We start from the raw sequence: 23,077 nt of genomic DNA, 5'->3' as shown, positions 1-23,077 counted from the left end.
TGCAATGTAGTTTCACTTTCTCTTCTTGTCTGGTGACAGTGTGTAAAATGGCAGCTACACTGACGTCTCTCCTTTTGTTGTATGTTCTTAATGCACGGCCTTCTCTTGGAGCAGGTAAAGTATCTAACAAGCTTTATTTTCATATTACATTCGATGACAATGCATGCAGCCACTTTCCCTGTTTTATTTATGCTTGTGGTTTGAAGTTGGATGCTTTGTTTCAGTTAGGCAGACATAGCTCAGTGCTAAAATAAGTTGCTTAAGCACAGGCATTGAGATGTGTGAGCAGGAGTAAAGCAGTCTGGGAGCTGAACAGAATGAAAGTAAACCCAAAAAGGAATTAACTGACCAAAAATGGAGTAAACATGTTTAAATAGATATTAAAAAAGTACAAATTAGGACAGAAAAGTGGCAACTAGGGTGGTCAAGTTGAAATTCATTGCATTATTAATTGCAGTGTAATCATGATTTGTTGTGTTTGTCTTATTTGCTCAAATTTGAGCCCTAAAGGATAAAAGAGGGATGGTGAGATCGGCCACAGGCTGGGACAGGTGGTAGCAGTACTGCAGTCACTGTCGTTTATTGTAGTGGTGAAGAAGGAGTTGAGCCAGAAGGCAAAGCTCTCAGTTTACCGGTCAGTCTACATCCCCACCCTCACCTGTGGTCACGAGCTTTGGGTAATGACCAAAAAAAGGAGATTGCCGATAGAAGGAGCGGAAAATGGGCTTTTTTCACAGGGTGGCGGGCTTCACTCTACTTGACAGGGTGAGGAGCGCAGTCATCCTAGAGGAGCTCAGAGTAGAGCCGCTACTCCTCCACATTGAGACGAGCCAGTTGAGGTGGTTCGGACATCAGATCCGGATGCCCCCTGGCCGCCTCCTGGTGGAGGTTTACCAGGCACAGCCTACTGGGATGAGACCCTGAGGTCGTCCTAGGATCCACTGGAGGGATTATAGTTCCAGTTTGGCCTGGGAGCGGCTCAGAATGAGCTGGAGGAGGTTGTGGGGGACAGGGTCATCTGAGATTTCCTGCTCTCCCAACTGCTACCTCAACCCTAGCCGGACCAAGCAGTTTAAGATGATGACGATGATGAAATTAGGACTGGGAAGTGGCAACTATGGTTGTCAAATTGAGATGAATAGCATTATTAATTGTAGTGTAATCACGATTAATTACTACTGGCTTTGCGCTAGTTGTGCCAAAGTTAAAGTGTTAACACCTTTTTTTTTTACACTGTTAATTTATTGTGTTAACATGTTGACACGTTAACCTTGACACCACTAATTGAAAGCCATCAAAACTGTACTTTAAGCTGGTTCTAACCCAGGCCTAGCACTAAAACTACTACAGTAAAGCACTAAGAAAAGAAAGGAACCCAGCAGCCTGTCCTACGATAACCAGTAGGCTAGTAAACTATCACTAAAAGCATGAATATAGACTGCTTTGTTTAGTCCTGGAGTTGGACTCCAGTGGGCCCAATGCCACACTCCCCATTTTGTATTGCAGATGAAAATGCATACCAGCAGTTTATTGGATGCGCGTTCAACAGTCGAGGACAAGTAGGTCACTTCTGGCGTTACGGCTACAACAGCAAGGATATCATGTACATCGATTTGGTGAGGGAAGCCATGGTCTCTACCAGTGAAACAGGCCATTTCCTCACCGAGGAGAGGAAGAGTGTGGAGTACATCAAGTCGAAGGAGAAGCGTTTGAGGAAGCTGTGCACTGCAGTGCAGACGGTTTTCTCCCTTTCTAATAACTCCCTCTCCAGGGCAGGTAGAGTAAACCAACAATACAGACTTACCATTTAATTCACCTAAGCTTTAGTCTACGTTGTAAATGAATAGGACTGAACCTGCTCTCTATATGTTCATCTTCACAGTCAGTACAAAAACAAATATTTATGTTTACAGGCTTTTTCTCATAATTACCCGTATTTACAGACACATTTGGGAAATATTCTTGACAGTTGGGTAAATCTACCATTCTAATGCACTGAAACGAATGTTAATATGTAATTCAAGTTTAAAACTGTTATAGTCATATGCAAATGTTTTAACAACCTGGATCAAGATACATGTTTTGTGGATATATATATATTTCATGTCATCATATTCATACAAAATACAAAAAAAAAATACGAGATTTAAAACATACTATAACTTTAGCACAGGCCACGCTTTATATGTTTCTCCCCAATATGTTAAGTGTAGCAAATAAACAGTATTTGTGTATTAAAATGTGCCGAAGTGTGTTTTCTGTAGAGGATGTTTACTTATTTACAAAAAAAAATCAACAAAACATATAATTGTCATTTCTGCTGCTGTTTTACTGCGGCTGTCTGAATGCCCAGTTTAGACAACCCATGCTGATGTACATTTGCTGTGCAAGCTTAGTTTAAATCGGGTAGTGACAGCTGCACCTTGCCCAAGATTGTGTGGTTAGGGTTAGCCTTCAGCAGACACGCCCCCAGCCTTTAGAGCATACTGCTTATTATGATACGATGTTAAAACCAACTTTTATATAATTTGCATTTCTTTCAATCATTCAAATTTGGCTGGGTGTTTTTTTTTTCTGAAGAAATAACAAATAAAATATAAATATAAAAAATATAAACATAAAAAATTATTATAACATAGGACTAGACAATTTCAATGCATTTTTATGATTTAAACTGAAAAAAAAAAAAAATTCCACATTAAATGAATACTTCATCTGTAAAGTCACTCCTGTGATGTGATTTTCACACACATGATTAAAAATCTTCTAAAAATCTTCCAGAATGATCATATTTTTGATTTGTTGTTATTTTGAGCCCATTTTTATTGTTGGACATTATTTGCCAAAATTGTTAGAATGACCCAAATACTCAAATAACATGTTGTTCATGCTGAGGTAAATTTTATCTCATGTTTCCTTTCAGTCAAACCCGCAGTGCATGTGAAGCTGAGAGAGGAGAAGGGCCGGGAGTTCCTCCTGTGTCTGGTGCACGGTTTCTATCCCAACGTCATCCGTGTGCGATGGACCCGCGACGGAAAGAACATCTACTATGGCACATCGACCACTGGCGTGCTCCCTCACAAAGACGGCACCTTCCAGATGACGAACTACCTCAGCCTCAGTAACACCAGCGTCCACGGAGTGACCTGTGAAATCGAACACATTAGCATAGATGGGAAAATGAGGGCCACTTTGGGTGAGTGTGTCTCTTGGCAGGCCTGCACAAAGCCATGTCCTGAAAAAGAAACTTAGGTAACACTTTATTTGGATGGTGCAATGTAGACGTTTTGTAGATGCTCAGTTTATCGATTAACTAACATTCATCTTAATATCTATTAAATATGACAGAGTTTTAGGACCACTGTTAATAAAAATAAAAATAGTAGACTTTGAGAATAAAGTCGTATTATTTCAAGAAAAAAGTCATAGAATTGCGACATTAAAGTGATCATCAAAGGGAAAGGTTGTAATATTGTGGCTAAAGGCTTTGCAAAGTGAAGGCGGCACCTCCTCGTGTTAAATGAGGGGCGGTGAGTTGGTGGAGTTCTACTTTCATATCGATTCACCCACAAAGAAACATTCAGTCCCCCTGTCTCTCCAGCATATCAGCACCAGCCTGTTACTAGTATAAGAAATGGCTGAGCAGGAAACTGTGTTTATCTAGAATAAAGAGCCAGTCGGACTCGGAGGAAACTGCCTGTCTGTGTTGTTGAAGGAGAATCTCAGGCAGGGTCGTCTACACGGCTCTCGGGGGCTACATCTATCCCCATTCAAAGAGGGCAAGAAGTTTCACAGACAGTGAGAATGATGATCAGAATGATCCACAAAGAGACAGGAGTGAGTGGAGCTCCGGCGCCAGTACAGCAACCGAGACCCCAACACATTATGGCAGCCCCCCTACAGCTAGCCCCCTTTATCCTTAAAATATTACGACTTTTTTCTTAAAATTTTATGACTTTTTTCTTGAAATATTATGACTTTATTCTATTTTTATTTTTATTAACAGTGGTCCTAAAACACCATTGTAATTAAATGCAGCTGAACTTGCATGTGAAAGCTTCTGTTAAACCTGTCTCTAACCCTAAACCTAAACCTAACCCTAACCTTAAAGCAAAACCTACACTTACTTCTAAACCTAATCCTAATCGTAATGTTGTTGATAATCAACTGAGTATTTTTCAGATCTGCATATGTGACACGTTAAGTGACTATTTTCATGGAACTTTTATTATTGATATATGATCCAGTTTGATTGACTGTCCTGTTGATCTGGCTATCACTTAAAACGCTGCAGTAAAATCACTTTTGATATGTGTTTTTATGATTAATGATGCATGCATAGTGGTATACACTCTGATCTGATATATTTTGTGGCTGTTGAATTGAATTAGTTATAATTGTATACAACTCTACCATGTGTGCAGTAGTTGCTCTTTTTTCCCAGTTTTAAAGGTTGTTACTGTTTATATATATATATATATATATATATATATATATATATATATATATATATATACACGTTATACATTATGTCATTAATAACCTATTAATAATTATTATTAAGGATGGAGCTTCATCGATACTGATATTAATTTATGCCAGGATCAGCTCTGTTATCGATCTGGACATCTCTATTTTTTCTTTTTGATTATTGGTAAACATTGAGAAAAAAAATCTTATTTTCCATTGTTATGTTTTCTAAGCGCGTCACTTGTTCTCTTGGGCCCCCTTTAGTGTCTGGGCTCCTGAAAGCTTAAGGGTGAAATCTGTAAGAGTGAAATTTTACACAAATTTATCAATAAAATGTGAAGCATTTGCTGTTGTGTCTCTTCTCTGTTGCAGAGGAAACACCTTCTCTTCTGCTGTCTGTGGTTTTAGCTGCAGCTGCGTTTTTTGCTGGAATAGCATTTCCAGTTGGCACAGTGACACTGATCATCCGTCTCAGGAGGAAACAAAAACCAAAAGACACCACAAATGACTCTAGTGAGGCGTCAACTCCACCGTCTGTGAGCTTAATGCACTTACAGGCAGAGTCCTAGGTGCTGTATTTTGTGATTTTTAATTTGAAGTTAAAGGGAACTTAGAGGCAAATGTAGTTGATAAACACTAGAAGTCAATAGTCACCCAAATCTCCTCTCGCTCAAACCACATGCAGGTCTTCATTAAAGGGGAATTCCGCACATTAAAAGAAAACTGTATAGTTCAGTTGTTCAAGAAAAAAGGAAAGCAATGCAGAGTGGTTTGGTGTGAAATGGTTAATTGTAGAGTCACAGATCTCTTTACAGTGGTGGTGATAGGAACCAGGGGTCGCCATGACTACAACACAGATATAGCCATTTTATTTACAATCCCAAACCACCAGTGAACCTGAGTTTTTATATTTAATGTTGATGATGGTCAAATAGTTCTAAATTTGAAAATACATATTTTCTTTGGGGACTATTTTACCTTAGAACACCCTGCATGCCCCCCTCCACCATGAATGACTTTTAATGAATAGGACGAAAACTATCAGTGTCTCAGACATCAGGCAGCATTTTTGGAATTACTTCATGTAATAACTTTCTGTGAGGGAGCTTTTAGAGGTGGATGTCTGGTTCCTATCACCACCACTGTGAACACTTCTGACTCTGTAAGCTTCTCTAGAACAGGAAACCATTCTGAATGACTTTGTTTACATATTAACTACATAATAATGCAGACATTTTTAAGAATTGGTGGAATTCAGCTTTAAGAGTGGCCCAGACTTGCTGATGGGGTTTAGGACACAGTGTGTCTTACTCTGAGCTATGAAAATGAACAAAGCCATGTAGCTGAACACGGAGCAGCTTAGAGGGTTTGTGCTGAATTCTGACTGCTCTTTGCATTCAGCACCATGCAGACATATGGACACAGTTTACCTGCTGTTTCTCTTTATGAATAACTATTAATCTTGACTTTGTAAACTGAAAATATATATTCATATATGGAATCAACAGAAATAGCATATAGCACATCATATAGAATACCACAAAATCCCATATAGAGTCAATATTTCTGTATTCTCAGGGGAGCACCTGTTGGCTAAAGTAGCTGCCCACTGTGTTCAGCTACACAGTGAAGTTTTTGTATTCATTCATGCATCATTCGGTTTTGTGAACGTATTGACAGATTTAGGTGACTATTGATTTGAAGTGTTTGTTAGCAATGTTAGCCACACTGTGTTTCTTTTCCCTTTAAACAACTGGAAGTGGGTCCACAACTGCCAGAAGATCCAGATGTGCCCTAATGTAGCGATTTCTAACTTGTAATTAAAACATGTTTCTAATTGAACTCCAAAACTTGAACTTTGTTATTATTGTATTTTACCCTTTTAATAAGCTCATTTTAATATCCTCTTTGTTTTTAATTTGCTTTTTTATATTTCATTTTATTTTCATGTACTTAGTATTTCCTTTTAGTGATCTGTTGTTTATATAAGCTATACAATTTTTATTTATTTTTTTTATTGTTCACTTTTAAACACCTTGTTTTCATTTTTTTCTTGTGGTGTTTTTTTCTTTATTTATGTAAAGCACATTGTTTTGTGTATGAAATGTACTATTTAAATAAAGGTGTGTTGCCTTTCAGGGAGTTTTTTGACACTCTGTTCTTTTTTATTTGATCCAAAATGATTAATTTTATTTTTGATAAATTTACTAATTTTACTCATTTTTAACTAAGTTCAGGCTCTGGGCTCCTGAGCTGCCATCTACACTGCATAAATATGTTGGCAGATGACATCATGTAAATTCTACTCTATATATCCAATATTTTTTTATTTTGAGATTGTTGTAAAAATCCTAAAAGATTCATTTATTTCTAGACATTTTATACTTAAGTAATTATATGAGTGAAATGATCTCACTTTGGGTTACAGAGGTGAACAGTAATAAATAACAATTAGTAACTTGTTTTGAGTAACTAATCCAGCACCGGAGCTCTCTGCACTAACATTAACACCAGCAGTAAGTTCAGTCTGCTCTCTTCTTACTGAAAAACAAAGTTAGTTCTAAGTTTTTACTTGTAAAAATGTATTTCTTGATATCAAAAATTAAATATTTACTAGTAAGAATTCAATTCTTCATATCAAAAATTACATTTTCACATGCTAGCAAAAATGTAATTCTTAATATCAACAATTTAACAATTGAGTCATACTGTGTTCTAAACCACATCAACAAGCCTGCGCTACCTTAAGAAATGCCTGGATGTGGCCTGAGTGAGTTGAGAGAAGTTTTGTGAAGGTATTTAGATTTTGGTGATTATTATATTAGCCTCATTGCTCCAGTGTCAGTTTTATTCTTTTTCCTTTAAACAACTGGAAGTGGGTCCAACCAGAACAAACTGCCAGAATATCTCAGATATTTTAATTATTTAATAAATTCAAATAAAATTAATGTCTACCTGTGATAATTCAGTTTTTACTAGAATTCCTGATACCCTCCTCTGTGCTTTACAGAACCAGCCTGATGTTGTGTGTTATGGCATGTGAGCTACTTGTTTAGAGGTCACTGAGGTCACAACATAAAAAGAAACTAGGAGACACGTTTCAAGCAAAGCTTTTTTATTTCAAAACAACATTATCATTTCTTTAGCTCAGCTCAGGACAGATGAGACCAAAATAATAAAGAAATAATAATAATAATGAAGTCTAACTAGGAGAGGTCAACAAAGCTGAATAACCTAACAAAAGAAAGAGAAAAAAGTACAAGCGCTCTTCCCTGACTGCCTAGCTGACCCAAAAACAGGAGAAAAAAGGGGAATTTTAAGAGAAATGGCACCAAAACCAAGATATTAGTCACTGTAAACAGGTAAGAAAGGTGTACAGAGTTACTGCGCTTAGTTCTAGTGTACAATAAAAGCACAAGAATGATAACTGGAGCGGCTTTCTCTAAAACAAAGATCTCTAACGATGGACCTATTCAACAGCAGATTACAGCAGCAGTTTAACCTCTCAAACCTCAGATTTATTACTGAGTTATTAATATTCAGACTTTTTACTGCGAGCTAAGAAACACGTACAGAATTTTTCCGTTTTTCTCTCAATCACTGCTTTCTCTCCAGTGAAGTTCCAGTTATCACTGAAGTTACAACACAGATCAGAGCTGATTTTAATAAGATGTTCATCTAAATATTTGTTAATGTGTTTATACTGAAGGTAAAAGCTAATCGATTACATCTAAACACACAACAAATACATGTTATTTTATTATTTTTAAAGTGTTTAAAAACTTTTATTGATTAAAAGTGGACTGAACACTTAAGCATGTAAGGATGAGCTTTCACTTCACTAGATATTTGGAGGGTCTTAGGACAAATACTCCCTCCTGGGTGGGAACATCCTGCTCCAGGATATTTTTCCTGGATTTGGAACATCAGTACAGAACACTCTGGAACATTGTCTGGTTAACAGTCTCTTACTTTCTTAGAAATGATTTAACAACCAACTTTTTAGTATTTTAATGTATTTGAATGGAGACTCGCTCTGCCCAATACATATGAGTCATAATCACATAATGCTAATTATATGACACACAGCACAACAACAAATCAGCAACTATTATGAATTACTGTGTCTACTATTAAACTAATCTGCAAGTTAAGCAGTTTGGAGAGTGAGGAACTGAAGTGTGGCTCCACATTCAGTCTCTCAGGGTTTAAGAGGTTAACAGCCAACTGTAGTATAAAAAAAAACTATTTCAGTTTTAGAAGAAATTATTCATGAATTTGAAATGAATTAAATTAAAAAGGAAATGTATTGGAGGTAACACTCTCTATGAATGTCAACTTTATAAGCATCTATAAACACATTCATAACTTGTTATAATGCATTCATAAGGCATTATAAACATGGCTATAAAATTTTATAAATATGCATTACACGTTATAGCCATGCTTATTATGCATTATGAATTGTTTACATAATACATCATAAGTACTGATCACAACAAATTATAAGAGCTCATAAGTGGTATTTGTCCACTCTAAGTAAAGTGAAACGTACTGTACTAAAGCCTCCTCCAGTGTTCAGAGTGAGGCTACAAGTTGAAGTATTTACTGAAGAATTTACTGAAACACTAAAACATTCACAGTAAAGCACATTACAGGCTTCAAATGTCAGAGTTTAAACTAGAGCTGCCATCAGTGTTTTACCCAATGTGGGAAAGGTAATGTTCACCACCGTTAGCTTGGTATTTGTCTTTACTTTACGCTCTCCAAGCTGGGACTGACTTCTTTGGCACTGACAGTATAACATGTTATTAACACTACTTATAATGCATTATATTAACAATTCATAATGTTTAATAAACATGGCTATAAAATGTAATCCAGTGTAGTTCATTTTTATAAATGTTTATAATCATGTCTATAATGCCATATGAAGGCATTATAACATGTTACAAATGTGTTTATAGATGCTTACAAACATGACATTCATAGAAAGTGTTACCGTATTGGAAAAATGTATATTAATAAAAACACTTATTATTAAACTTTCCGATGGTCGATTCCATTCTTATCAATCCAGACGCTTGCACCGTACTTCTGGAGCTTGATGTTTTCGCTGCGTGTCACAATAAAGGATCGGTCACTGGGAACATGGAAGTTCATGCAGATGCACTTGAGGAAGACCTTTGGGTCATCCTTATCTTCCACAAGTACGCTGGCAAACAGCTCCCCTTCCCCTGCGAAGTTGGTGAACTCCCAAGAAGGAAGACGTACGATAGCGCACTCGCGAGTCAGGTCTAAAAACCATCGTGGTGCTGACATTTCCCTTTGCTGAGAAGCTTGATTCTGAATAACCAAACCCTGCATCTGCGTTGATCACAAGCTCTTCAAGCGTCATCTTTGTTGTCTGATAGTAAATTCTCAGGTACTTATCTGTTGCATTGGCCACATGTGTGTTTGATCTTGATTGTTCGCTCCCCATTTCCTGCTGTATCCAACAAGGACCTGGAATGAAATGAGTAAAATTAATTCCAGTGATCTTTAATCAATATTCGTTTTAAGCAAAGCAAAGGGCATTTTGAATATTGCTTGATGGCAAACGTGCATCCCTTTTGCTCCCATTGCTCCCTTTTTCCACAAGTTCTTACCAGCTGATCAGAGCAATTGTGAGTTTACAGTAGAACAAATTTATTCTTGATCATAATTTGACATAATATTGTCCACTGAGTGGTACAACAGGGTTGTGTTCCATCAGAGAGACCTGAGTCTAAATCCAGTGACATGGTCATCTGTGGCCAAGAGCTCAGTTGGTGGCAGTTGGTAATGACCACCACTATAGACAAACCGAGCAAAACTTGGACATGAAACATGTTTTAATAACAATACTTTGTAATTTAAAAAATTAGCTTTAAATAAAATTAATTTTGTACTTTCTGTGAGCTGAAACAGTAGAAGTTACAGCCCAAGTGATGTACTTTGTAGTTATAATAGTTAAAACTTCAGATATAGTTTTATCCTGGATGTAAATGACCTTAAAGCTCCTGCTTACATCACAGAGTGTCTATCTGTTTAGGTTCCAGCCTGTGATCTAATTATTATTATTATTGTTGTTATTATTATTATTATTATATTATTATTATTAAGCTGGATAGGAACTGAAAATGACATCTGGTTTGCACTTGAGAATTCTTACTTTGGTAGCTTGGATGGTGCTTGTTTTTATTTGGATCAAAACTGCAGAGAAAGTCGTAAATAACCTTTACAGTAATGACAGCTGCCAACTCCCTGTGACAGTAGAACATATATGAATAGACTGAAAGATCCAAGACCTTCAGTTCATCAGTCTGATTTTAGTTTTTGTCCTTAGCTCTGCTGGGTTTAAATTCCACATGAAATTTATTTAGAGTATGTATTTGAAAATTGTGTTATCTATTTGATTAACCAGGTAAAACATTTTAAGTACATTTTAAAAAATGATCAGAGTAACTTACCTTTGTGTCTGCAGATTAAAGTCAGGGTGTTAAAGAGGCAGGCAGTCTGAGGCTCACACTGGCTGTGCCTTTAAGGCTACACCAGAGAGGAAAGTGCTGACGGTTAAAGTGCTTATCGGCCGGACCTGGTGAGGTGGGGCATATATCAAACAGACATGTATCACTTCTCACAGACGTTGTAAAATGATACGCTTGTTGTGCTCTGTGCACAGTTTTGTCATTCATTGGATTCATCATTTTACTTTTGAGATCAAAACACACAGTTAAACTCACAAATTCCTCCTACAAACTTTGCTACAATGAAACGAGAAAGGAATTAATCAAATTCTGTTCCAGTCAGCATTAAAGGCATAAGTGCTGTCATGATTAAGTGTTTAGTCTCTTTACACAGTAAGTTCAATAAAGCAGTCTAGTTACTTTTCATTAAGATATCATGAAGATTTTCATGAAGATTTCATCCAAAATATCTAATAAATAAATTACCTTGGCAGAAATATTGATCTTCAAAAGCAATGTTAGTGATTTGGTGATGTGTAGAACCATTTTTTAAAAGGTTCTTTAAAGAACCATGCACAACAGGCTTTCTGTCGTGGAAAAGAACCCTTTAACAATGTAAAGAGCCACTTTAACATTCAACTGGTTCTTTAACTTGTCAGGGTTCTATATTCACACGGCCATGGGTGCACAGGAGGCGTCAAGAGACTTAAATGTTGTAAATGTTTGCTGCTGTTAGCCTAACAGGTGTTTAGGTATTGTTTGTGTGTTATTGTGTCGGGCTGTGGGGAAGATCTTGGTCTGTGTGTCTACTAAGCACTGGAGATGTGTGGTTAGAGGTGACCTGCCCCTGTTTCCAGTCGCTCAGCAGTTCTCCCTCACTGCCTGTTCAAAAAAAGAGCATTCGCCTTTACAGCACAGTGTTTCACCCTGTTTTCTTTTTCACTGATGCCACAAAGTCTCCTAACAACCACCTGGAAGACCTGGTAGACACTAAAACTGCCCCCATCAGATAAACAGCACTTAAAACTTTCATCTGTGTAGCTTCTCGTCCATAGAAACCCATTTCATGAAGCTCCCAACACACAGTTCTTGTGCTGATATTGCCTCGAGAAGCAGTCTGGAGCTTTTATACTTGATTTATTTATACTGGTGCAAAAGGCACAGGTGCAAAAAAAGGGGCATGGAAGGTACATTCCACCTCTACATTTGAAATTATATGAGACATTTTTGAGGATTGTGGGTGAAAAAAATGAAAGTACTCATGTAAGGGGCAAAAGAGCTGTCAGATAATCTTTATAGAGCTAACAATTATCCCCATACATTTAAAAACTCTAAGCCAAAACAGATTGAAGATTTTGTTTATCGTCAGTAATGACTATGATTTGTTGACTTTTGCAATGACAGTTGATGAATAATTCTCTGTAGAGGATGTGTGAAATTATTTTCACTTCGAAAATTAACAAAACATGTAATTTGACCAGGGTGTCCAAACTATAGGACTATGTATTAACTATGCTGTATTATTATTAGTGTTATTATTAGTAGTAGTAATCACAGTAGTATATAAACATGATCTTACAATTGTGTGAAAATTTCATGCTTGGGGTTTCTTGGACAGTGACAATATTTTTATAGGGTTTTAATGAAACATATCTGAACCCTATATGAATAATCTTCTTAGACACTGAGTATTAGAGGGTGGTGTCTAATACTTCTGAGGAAGTCAGTATCAGACACCACACCCTGCATCTGTGACCTATTCAAGAGAGCTCACAGACTCTGCCAAACATTTTCCCTGAGGAAATTTGTCAGCTGTTTTCTGCAAACAGCTCTCTTTCCCGTAAGTATCATAAATCTTCTTGATGTAAAGTTTGGGCACAATAGAGTTTTGCTTTAGAAATTGCTATATTTTTTTGTAATACTGCAGACTATAATGATGCTTTGTGTCACTTCGACTCTGCTTTTTTAGCAGACTGAACAAACAGCAATGAGTAAATAGAACAATGTTAGTAACTCATATAAAAAATACAGTCGTATGTAAAAGTTAAGCTACATCCTCTACGGAGGACAAACTTAAAATGTGTGTTTTATTTTTTCCCCCAATATGTTAAATTCAGCAAATAAGTAATCAGTATCAAAATGTTTCCAGCAGAGGATGAGTAAACTTATGTTCACTTAGAAAATCAAAAACATTTTGACCAGTGGTGCACAAACTCTGCATACTTTTGCATGTATACCTTTCTAATAAGTCTGTAAAATTACTGAACATTATTATTATATATATGAATATGGTATTTTACTGTAAATGATTGAGTCAAGAATTGTTATAAAGATTATATGAATGAAAGCAAATAATAAGCATAATGCATAGAATTCTTAATCCATCTTTATGCATCAAGCAAAGAGCAACCCCACTGAGAGGGTTATGAAATTAGCACTAATGATTGTCCAGATCTTCCAGTAAGGGGCATTGAACCAAACAAATAAAAAAAATGACCACATGAAATGAAACCAGTTGAAATGTATGTTGGTTGCACAGCTACTATTGTTGATTTTCAGTTATAATTTTTATTTTTGAGGATGTGAAACTAATACACTAATCAACATTCTCATGAGTATGTTGTCATTTTTTAATCCCTATATTTGTTTTCCTGTTTGAATGATGGAAAATAATAATACATATGTTGTATAAATATATTATCCCAGACTACAAAGCTACACCATGTCTTACTTGGCACCTATCCTCGAAATTGGTGGAAAAGGAGGTACCGCATTTGATTTCAATGGGATTGACTGTGGAGCAACGCTGGAAAAGATAGGTGCGTGGGCAGGAGGCTGGCAGATAAGGTCCATCAAGGTTTGGTTCACCAATGGCCAGTCCATGCAGTATGGAGATACTGGTGATGGGCCTTACTCTGAATACACATTTAAACCAGGAGAACATATCACCTCTCTTTCACTGTGGGGGAACGGAGCTGGAACCCGTCTAGGTGCCATCAGGTTTACGACAACTCGTGACAGTACCTTTTTTGCAAAGATGACTTCATGGAGCCTGAAGAAAGAGTACCCAGTTGACATCGGCTCTGGCGTCTGCATTGGCATTGTTGGAAGATCAGGCGCAGACATCGACAGCTTAGGGTTCAGGTTCATCAACACCATCAAGTCCACTGTCCTTACCAACATCAATTATCCCACCCTTCACAATGTCATTCCTCAGGTGGCTACTGAGGAACTCAAATCTACGTCTTATGAAAATGACACTAGTGTTACTCAGCAGTATACACTAGAAACTTCAAAGAAAGTCATCAAAATGTCCTCCTGGTCTGTGACCAACAAGATAGAATCAACCTTCAACGTGTCGGTGAAAGCAGGAATTCCAGAGGTGGCAAGAATTGACAGTGGATTTAGCTTCACAGAGGGATTCCAATCTACATACTCTTTGGAGTATTCTGAGGAAAAGGAGGAGAAGCTGTCTTTTCCTGTCCAAGTTCCTCCTGGAAAAACAGTGGATGTGAAGATCACCATCGGCCGGGCTGCTGTAGATCTTCCATATACGGGTACAGTGAAGATCACCTGTTATGATGACTCTGTGCTGAAGTTCAACATCAGTGGAATCTACAATGGCCTCACTTACACCAATGCACATGTACACGTAAGAGAACATAATGAAGCCTAGTCAGGTTTCCCCAGCAACTTAAAGAGAGAGATTTAAATGAGGGGAAAAATCAGAATAATTAAGCTCTTTCTTTTCTTTCTGATACATTCTACTGTATAGTATAATATATTTTCTTTGCTAGATTTGCTAGATTGATCAATGAAGGCTGTTGCTTGGTGACTAATTAGAATAATGTAGCTTATAACAGCCTGTAACCATTCAGCAAAATCCAGACACTTGCGGATAAAACTGATAAGATTGGTTTTATTAACTCTAGGCAAAAACGTAGTCAAAATACAGGCGTGGGTCAAAACCGAGAAATGCAAAAGGATCACGAAAGTGATCATAACACAAGGCGAACAAAACAAAAGGGCAAGACAAAAGACAAGGTCAAAAAGGCAGGCAAAAATATTCAAAACACAAATCCAAAATCCAGGCAACAGTACAAAAAGGAACAGGCAAAAGGCAGAGTCAAAAACTAAGCAATGGTCAGAAATAACACTCAGTATGTTCACAGGGAAGCAATACCTCGCACTGATACTAGCTAAAGCCCGGGCTTATATACTACTCTAACCAGATCACATGACATAGGCACACAGGTGAAACCAGTCAATACTCAGGAGATTGAGATCTCTGATAGGTGTGTGAGAACTTGTCATATGATCCCTGCTTGACTTGTGGGTAATGGAGTCCACTTCGGACTCCGATTCCGAAGGGAAGTTCGAAGTTACGTGATCTCCCAAAGGAGCTTGGGAAATGAAGTCCGTTTCAGTCTGGGAGTTTGTACAAGGTGTGACACAGCCTTAATATCAGCAGGTAAAAAATAAGACAAAAAAGCTTTTTGTTGTTTTTTTAAACATTTATTTGTAGTGGAACTTTTTTGTTTGATTGATTGATTTATTAGCGTTCATTACTCATTCATGAATTTCACTTTCTGCATCACTTGTTGAAAGTATTAAATACTGTGTATGTGTCTTTGCATTAGATTGTAATTTTACAGCAAGATTTTCCTCAAAAAAAATGATATTTTCACTTTAATTCACTCGATCATTTATGTGGAAAATAACACATACACACACTTCAGCTCTGTTCTGTGTGAGATGAACAAAACATGTTAAAATAATAAATAATAAAATCAATCCTACTAATATAAAAAGGTGTGAATCGTCTCTTTTCCTCTGTAGATCTGAACACAGTTTCCTCCACATGCTTAGCTAACCATGCTGAGGACTGCAGACCTGACATAGCGTAGCAGTTCATCTGTCTCTTGATTGGTTCTCTGTTGATGTCAGTGTTGCTCCACCTCATCCTGCACAATTTCAAAACTGGAAAACAAATAAATCCAGTATGTTTACACAGTGGCCAAATAAACAAACGTGTACACATTTTTCAACCCATCATTCGATGAATGTGAAACCATCAGTCTAATAATTGCTAAATGTTAAACGGTGCTGCTGTCTAGGAGAAAGGAGCTGGTTACCATTAGCTTAGCATGCTAACAGCTCTGCTCACCACAGAACATATTCAATTCTGGCTGACTAAAGCTGAGCTGATCCATGTTTACATGATAATGATCCAAGTCTGAGTCAGGTTGAAGATGTTGGAAGGACACAAAGCTGAAATCAAACCCGTTATGTCATTTTTGGGTCTGCAGCCTGCTAGCTAGGCTAATGCTAGCTGGCTCCTCTCCTCATGAGCTTAGCTGGTGGGCTACAGATCAGTGCAGTTTCTGACTAGTGGTCTGCTGTCCCATATGGAAAAAATACATATTCCAAATATATTCCAGATTACTGTCCTGCATACAAGCTCTACCTAGTTTTTAATCTCCTCAAAAAGATTATTTTAAATGCACAGAGACTTTTATTATTGGACAAATATTACAAAAACCGAAAAGAAAAAAATAATGGCTAAACCTGATATAAAATGATTTTATAGAAAATGTTGGTGACACTGTGCTAGAATAAAATTATTTACTAAACTAATGTACAAAGCATAACTAAAAAAAGGAAGAATAGAAAAATATGTAAATTTGACTGAGTGGAAAATGAGCGATGATAAGTGAAACTTTGTCTAATATTCTGCTTAAACACTGGTGGGCCGCCCAGACAACGCTGAGCAAGACGCCAGTGGACTGCCAGCTTTTCCATCAGTGGGCCAACAGTGGCCCACTGTCTTTCTGCTATCAGGGAATGTATTTCAAATAAACAAGATATCAAATCATAACTGCATTTTCACAGAGTATCAATACCTACAATGCCTCCTTTTGCCATATTAAAGTTTCATTTGCTAATATTTAAAATTAAGATACTGGAATACAAGTTCATTTCAAAAGATATGCAAACAGTAAAGTGCCTTAGACAGTATTCTGGCTATTTTCATACATTTTCAAACGTATTTGAGAAACACATTTACATACATTTATTTTTGTATTGTACATTTCTAGGTATAATATTTCCCCATATGTTTTTAAATAAATGTATCATGAAATATTAGATGAATTATATGTCAATATGTTCTGAAATATCTTTTAGTGTTTGGACTATAATCTGGTATGAACTGCAATGAATTTAAAATGTATTTCAAATATACAAAAATGCATGTTCATCTATTTTTTTTTCATATGGGGTTACAACAGCAGATGTTGAAAACAGAGAGTCACTGGTGTTGGAGTGACAGGAAACCGAAATCGGTCTGGTTCTGCTTAGCGCTGAAACTGCCAACTACCACAGGCTCAGTTCCATGAACTGATGCTCAAATAACACACAGTTAGAGGATACAGAACCTGAGAGCACATTCAGGCTGATCTCACTACAGGATACTTGTGAGTCTAATGATAAGAAAGTTGGTCTGACTGTAAAATAAAATGTATATGAACAGAAAATACTGTGCTGGATGACAGACTGACACATCTGTAAGTCATTCTTATGGACAAAGCATGTAGTGGAGAGCGAATGTGCTGGGCTTATGATTAACTTGGATCATGAGAAGCAGAAAATGCAATTAAATTGTAAGACTGAACTTTGGAGGCTTATAAATCATTTGTAGAAAATGATCATGCATGCACATTTAGGATGATCCTAAATGAGACACCTCTTGTACAATGCTATTCAATTCTATGGTAACACTGTATGTGTATGTTAGTGCCATCTACTGGCAGAGAATGGAATTAGGTATAAAAAGGAAAATATCATGATTGAGTGTTTAATCTCTTCACACATTAAGTTCAGTAAAGCAGTCTAGTTATGTTTCATTAAGATTTCATGAAGATTTCATCCAAAATATCCAATAAATAAATAAATAAATAAATAAATAAATAAATAACCTTGGCAGAAATATTGATCTTCAACAGCAACGTTGGTGATTTGATGCTATGTAAAAGGTTCTTTAAAGAACCATGCACAACAGGTTTTCCGTCATGGAAAAGAACACTTTAACAATTTAAAGAGCCAATTAAACATTCAAATCGTTCTTTAACTTGTCAGGGTTCTATATTCACAAGGCCATGGGTGCACAGGAGGCACCACGCTCCTGTGCAAAAGTCTCCTAACAGCCACCTGGAAGACCTGGTAGACACCAAAACTTCCCCCCTTAGATAAACAGCACTTAAAGCTTACATCTTTGAGAGAGAGGAGAAAATCAAGCTGCTTCAGATCTGAAAACATCCACAGGTGTTTCTGTCCATCCTTCCACTGTGAGAAGACGACTCAGCGCTGTGGGTCTGAAAGGATGTGTAGCTGATCAAGAAGAACCTCAGTGAGAAAAGGAAATAAACATCATTTGAACCTCTGGAAGAAGAATAAATGGTGGGACATGCAGTCAGCTAGCTACTTAAGACAACTGTTTACAGAAATGTTAGCTATGTTAGCTTTGAGAATCTCGTGTGTTTGTTGTCACAGCTCAAGTAACTGACAAAATGAAAAACTACTGATCTTGTAAAAAGTCGATCAGGTGGATCTCATTTTCAACCGCCCTAAAATGTTATTTTGCATTGTTCAAAATGCATATAAACATAAACATTTACCTCACATACACTGTTAGAAATAAAGGTTCTGTGCAGGTACATTTTTCGTTCATCAAGGTACAAACAATGTAAATGTTCCCTCAAAGGTACAACAGTCATTTTAAGGTCTGATTGTGAACCTTAAATATGTTTTTCCAGGTGAAAAATTTGTATTTGTACCTTTTCATAACCGAATGTTTTAAAACAGAACAGTAAAATAAAAGCCTGGAGGCGAGACGGGGTGTGTGGAGTCAGTACAGCTTAGAAAATATAATCTCAGTGGGTTATGGTTCAGTTATATTCCCTGACTAAAGGTACTGAGATATATCCTTGAGGGGACCACCCCAGTGACAATAGGGGTACTGCCCCAGTAACAGTTTACTAACTTTTTTTCTGAGAGTGTATCAGGTCTTGTTTTCTTTCTTTTTTCTCTTCAATATTATTGTTCAGTGGTCTCCAAAGTGTGACGAGTCAAACAGAATCAGACGCTCGCAGATAAAAACTACAAAGGAGGCTTTACTAGAAAAAGCGCAGTACACTTTCGTGGTCAAGAAACAGGCAGGGATCAATTCCAGAAAGCCGACAAAACACAAAACAGACATACACCAGGCAAACAGTCCGAACAGGAGCAGGCAAAAATGTGGTCAAAAACACAAGCAGAGGGTCTAAGTCCAAAATCCAGAATCAGGTAAACAATCCAAAGGGCAGGGCAAAAGACAAAGTCAAAAAACAAGGCAAAGGTCATACACGATAATCAGAGTCAGAAATAAACGCTCAGTAGATCACAAAAGACGGATACAATACTTCGCAACTGACCTAGTCTAAAGCCCGGGCTTAAATACTACACTAAGTAGTCATATGATCAAACACAGGTGACATTGATTAGTATTCCGGAGATTGTGAACGCGGATATGAGTTTGGGGTCAGGTGGGGAGTCATGTGTCCTTCCTGAGTGTTCTGGGAGTTTGAGTCCGGCTGTCTATCTTCATTGGTTGGCTGTGGGGAAGTCAGGTGATCTCCCAGAGGACTCTGGGAGATCGAGTCCGAATCCAACAAGGCACTCGGCGGATGCGTGACAGTACCCCCCCCCAAAGAGTCCTGGGTGGCCCTGGAACGAGGCCGACCAGGACGACCACTACGCCCACCGCCGGACTCCTGAACAGGGGTAGAACCAGAGCTGCCAAGGCGCTGACCCGAAGGACTCCGCCTACGTGGACCCCTCAGACAAGCAGGGAGCGAGCTGGAGAGACTCTTCCTTGGGCGGCCCCTAGGACGAGGAGCAGGCTTGTCTGGGTGACGACTGTGAAACTCTGCTATGAGAGCCGGGTCCAGGACATCCTTTGCAGGTACCCAGCACTGCTCCTCTGGGCCGTATCCCTCCCAGTCTACTAAGTACTGAAGTTGCCCCCCTCGTCCCCGGGCGTCCAGCAGCCTACGGACAGCGTAGACTGGCTCCCCATCAATCACCTCCGGTGGGGGCGGCATGACATCCGGCAAAGCCTCGTCCAAGGGCCCTGCAACAACAGGTTTGAGCAAAGACACATGAAATGAACGTGAAACTTTAAAGCGAGGGGGTAAGTCTAGCCTATAAGTGACCTCATTGATTCTTTTAACCACCTTAAAAGGGCCAATATACTTAGGCAGAAGCTTCTTACTTCCCTCCATGTTTCTGAAGTCCCTAGTAGCCAACCAAACTCTGTCCCCAGGCTGGTAGATCGGAGTCTCGTTCCGGTGACGATCGGCTTGCTCCTTGTTCCGTCGTAGGACCTGTTCTATCCTCTGATGTGTCTGTTCCCACACTTGCTCACTCCTTTGCATCCAGGAGTCTACTGCAGGAACATCAGAGGAAGCCCCCGTCCAAGGGGCTATGGGAGGCTGGTATCCTAGAATGCACTGGAACGGAGTCAACCCAGTTGCAGAACTCGTGAGGGAGTTTTGAGCCATTTCCGCCCAAGCCAGATATCGGGACCAGTCTGATGGATTTTCGTAACAAAACACACGCAGGAATTTGCCCAGTTCCTGATTCATCCTCTCACACTGTCCATTAGACTGCGGATGATATCCTGATGTAAGACTAACTGAAACTCCTATACTCTCAAAGAAAGCCGACCAAACCTGAGAGGTAAATTGTGGTCCCCGATCAGACACAATGTCTTCGGGTATCCCGAATAATCGAAAAACATAATTGAACAGGGCCTCTGCTGTCTGGAACGCACTGGGAACAGATGTGAAGGGAACAAATCGAACACCTCGGGAAAAACGATCAATAATTGTAAGTATGGTAGTGTAGCCTTGTGATTCTGGTAAGTCTGTTACAAAGTCTATGGCAAGATGAGACCAAGGTCGTTCAGGTACTGGTAATGGAACTAATTTACCGGCCGGCAAGGATTTAGGAGTTTTACATTGAGAGCATACCGAGCACGAAACTACAAAGGAATGAATGTCTTTCTGCATAGACTCCCACCAATATTTGTGAGATAACAACTGACGTGTTCTTGTTTCTCCTGGGTGGCCAGAGGTGAGAGACGAATGTGCCCAAGTTATAAGCTGTGTGCGGAAAGCACAAGGTACATAGATCTTCTCAGGGGGACACTGACTGGGAATGGTGATTTTGTCTAACTCCTTATTAATAGCTTCATCTATTTCCCATCTAATGGCTGAGATACTTCAGGGGGTAGGATGCGAGTAACTGGTTCAGTTACCGTCTGTTCATCTTGATGAATACGAGAAAGCGCATCTGCTTTTGTATTTCTAGAACCAGGCCTGTATGTAATATTAAAACGAAAACTAGAGAAGAATAAGGACCACCGAGCTTGACGTGCATTCATACGTTTAACATTGCGCAAGTATTCAAGGTTTTTGTGATCTGTGAGCACCAGAAAAGGATGATTAGCTCCCTCTAGCCAATGTCGCCATTCCTGTAAGGCTAATTTTACAGTCAGTAACTCCCTGTCCCCTATTCCATAATTTTGTTCGGCGGGAGATAGTTTGTGTGAATAAAAGGCTACCGGGTGTAATTTTGGAGGATTTCCTGTGCGCTGGGATAACACGGCTCCTACCCCAGTCTCAGAGGCATCTACTTCTACGACGAATGGTTCGGACGGATCTGGGTGTTTTAGAATGGGGGCAGTTGTGAACGCTTCTTTTAGGGCCTGAAAAGCAGCTTCTGTCTGTGCTGTCCACTGTAACTTCTTGGGACCTCCCTTAAGTAAGGACATAAGCGGCGCAGCAATAGTGCTAAAATTACGAATGAACCGACGGTAGAAATTTGCGAAACCTAGAAACCTCTGCAACTCTTTCACTGAGGAAGGAGCAGGCCACTGAAGAACTGCATCTACTTTATGGTCATCCATGAGGACTCCTTGTGCACTGATAACATATCCTAAAAAGGAAACAGATTCAAGATGAAACTCGCATTTTTCAGCCTTCAAAAACAAATCGTTATCAAGCAAGCGTCTCAAAACTGACCTAACGTGTTTTACATGTGTGTCCTTATCATGTGAGTATATTAGGATATCATCCAAATATGCGATCACGTATTTACCCAACATGTCCCTGAGGACCTCGTTGATGAACGCTAGGAATACAGAGGGGGCGATAGAGAGCCCGAAGGGCATCACCAAATACTCATAGTGCCCCCTTGTGGTCACGAATGCCGTCTTCCACTAATCCCCCTCCCTAATCCTGATCAAGTTATAGGCACTACGGAGGTCTAACTTGGTGAAATATCTGGCTCCCTTGAGTTGTTCTAAAGCTAAGGGGACTAAAGGAAGAGGGTAGGGATAGCTCTTAGTAATCTGATTAAGCGCACGGTAGTCAATGCATGGACGCAAACCCCCATCTTTCTTCCTTATGAAGAAAAAGCTAGACGAAATGGGAGAAGTTCAGGGTCTAATGAATCCCTGTTCTAATGCTTCCTGTATGTAGGTGTCCAATGCCTTCTCCTCCTCTTGTGTCAATGGATATATTCTAGCTTTGGGAAATGTGGGATTATCTACCAATTCGATGGCACAATCATAGTCTCTGTGTGGAGGGAGTTTGGTGGCGTTCTGCTTACTAAATGCCTCCTTCAAGTCTAAATACTCTGCTGGGATCTGAATATTGAGGCCGGCGTTAGGGCTTTCTACAGATGTGGAGGAGACAGATAAGGAAGGTTTTATAAGACAAGTTTGGAAACAATCATCAGACCATTTGAGAACAGTGTGATCAGACCAGGAAATGGAAGGATTATGTTTCTCTAACCAGGGCAGACCTAAGATTATTTCAAATTCTGACTGTTCTAGAATCAAAAGGGATAAAGTCTCTTTACGTAGTGCACTGGTTTGTAAAACTAGTGGTAGAGTCACTTTTGAGATGATCCCCAGGCCCACTGGTCCTCCATCAAGAGCAGCCACCTTCAACGGAGTCTTGAGTTCTTCTACAGGAATTTGTAGCTGTTCCACCAATCGCGTATGAATGAAATTC

General features: G+C 38.7%; 2 protein-coding genes across 2 annotated transcripts; both read left to right on the top strand.

Annotated features, from left to right (window-relative positions):
* Positions 1–22: 22 nt before the first annotated feature.
* On the top strand, positions 23–5,361 carry zmp:0000001006 (uncharacterized protein LOC100002840 homolog). Its single transcript, XM_036559423.1, has 4 exons — positions 23–114; positions 1,507–1,776; positions 2,924–3,196; positions 4,843–5,361. The coding sequence occupies exons 1-4, from the start codon at positions 48–50 to the stop codon at positions 5,037–5,039; spliced, it is 807 nt and encodes a 268-aa protein (XP_036415316.1). The 5' UTR covers positions 23–47; the 3' UTR covers positions 5,040–5,361.
* Positions 5,362–12,688: 7,327 nt separating this feature from the next.
* Positions 12,689–15,763, top strand: LOC118799499 (aerolysin-like protein). Its single transcript, XM_036559419.1, has 2 exons — positions 12,689–12,798; positions 13,665–15,763. The coding sequence occupies exon 2, from the start codon at positions 13,681–13,683 to the stop codon at positions 14,632–14,634; it is 954 nt and encodes a 317-aa protein (XP_036415312.1). The 5' UTR covers positions 12,689–12,798; positions 13,665–13,680; the 3' UTR covers positions 14,635–15,763.
* Positions 15,764–23,077: the final 7,314 nt, after the last annotated feature.

Source organism: Colossoma macropomum, unplaced genomic scaffold, assembly GCF_904425465.1.
Source record: "Colossoma macropomum unplaced genomic scaffold, Colossoma_macropomum, whole genome shotgun sequence".
NCBI lineage: Eukaryota > Metazoa > Chordata > Actinopteri > Characiformes > Serrasalmidae > Colossoma > Colossoma macropomum.
This window is presented reverse-complemented; position numbering and strand designations above follow the sequence as displayed.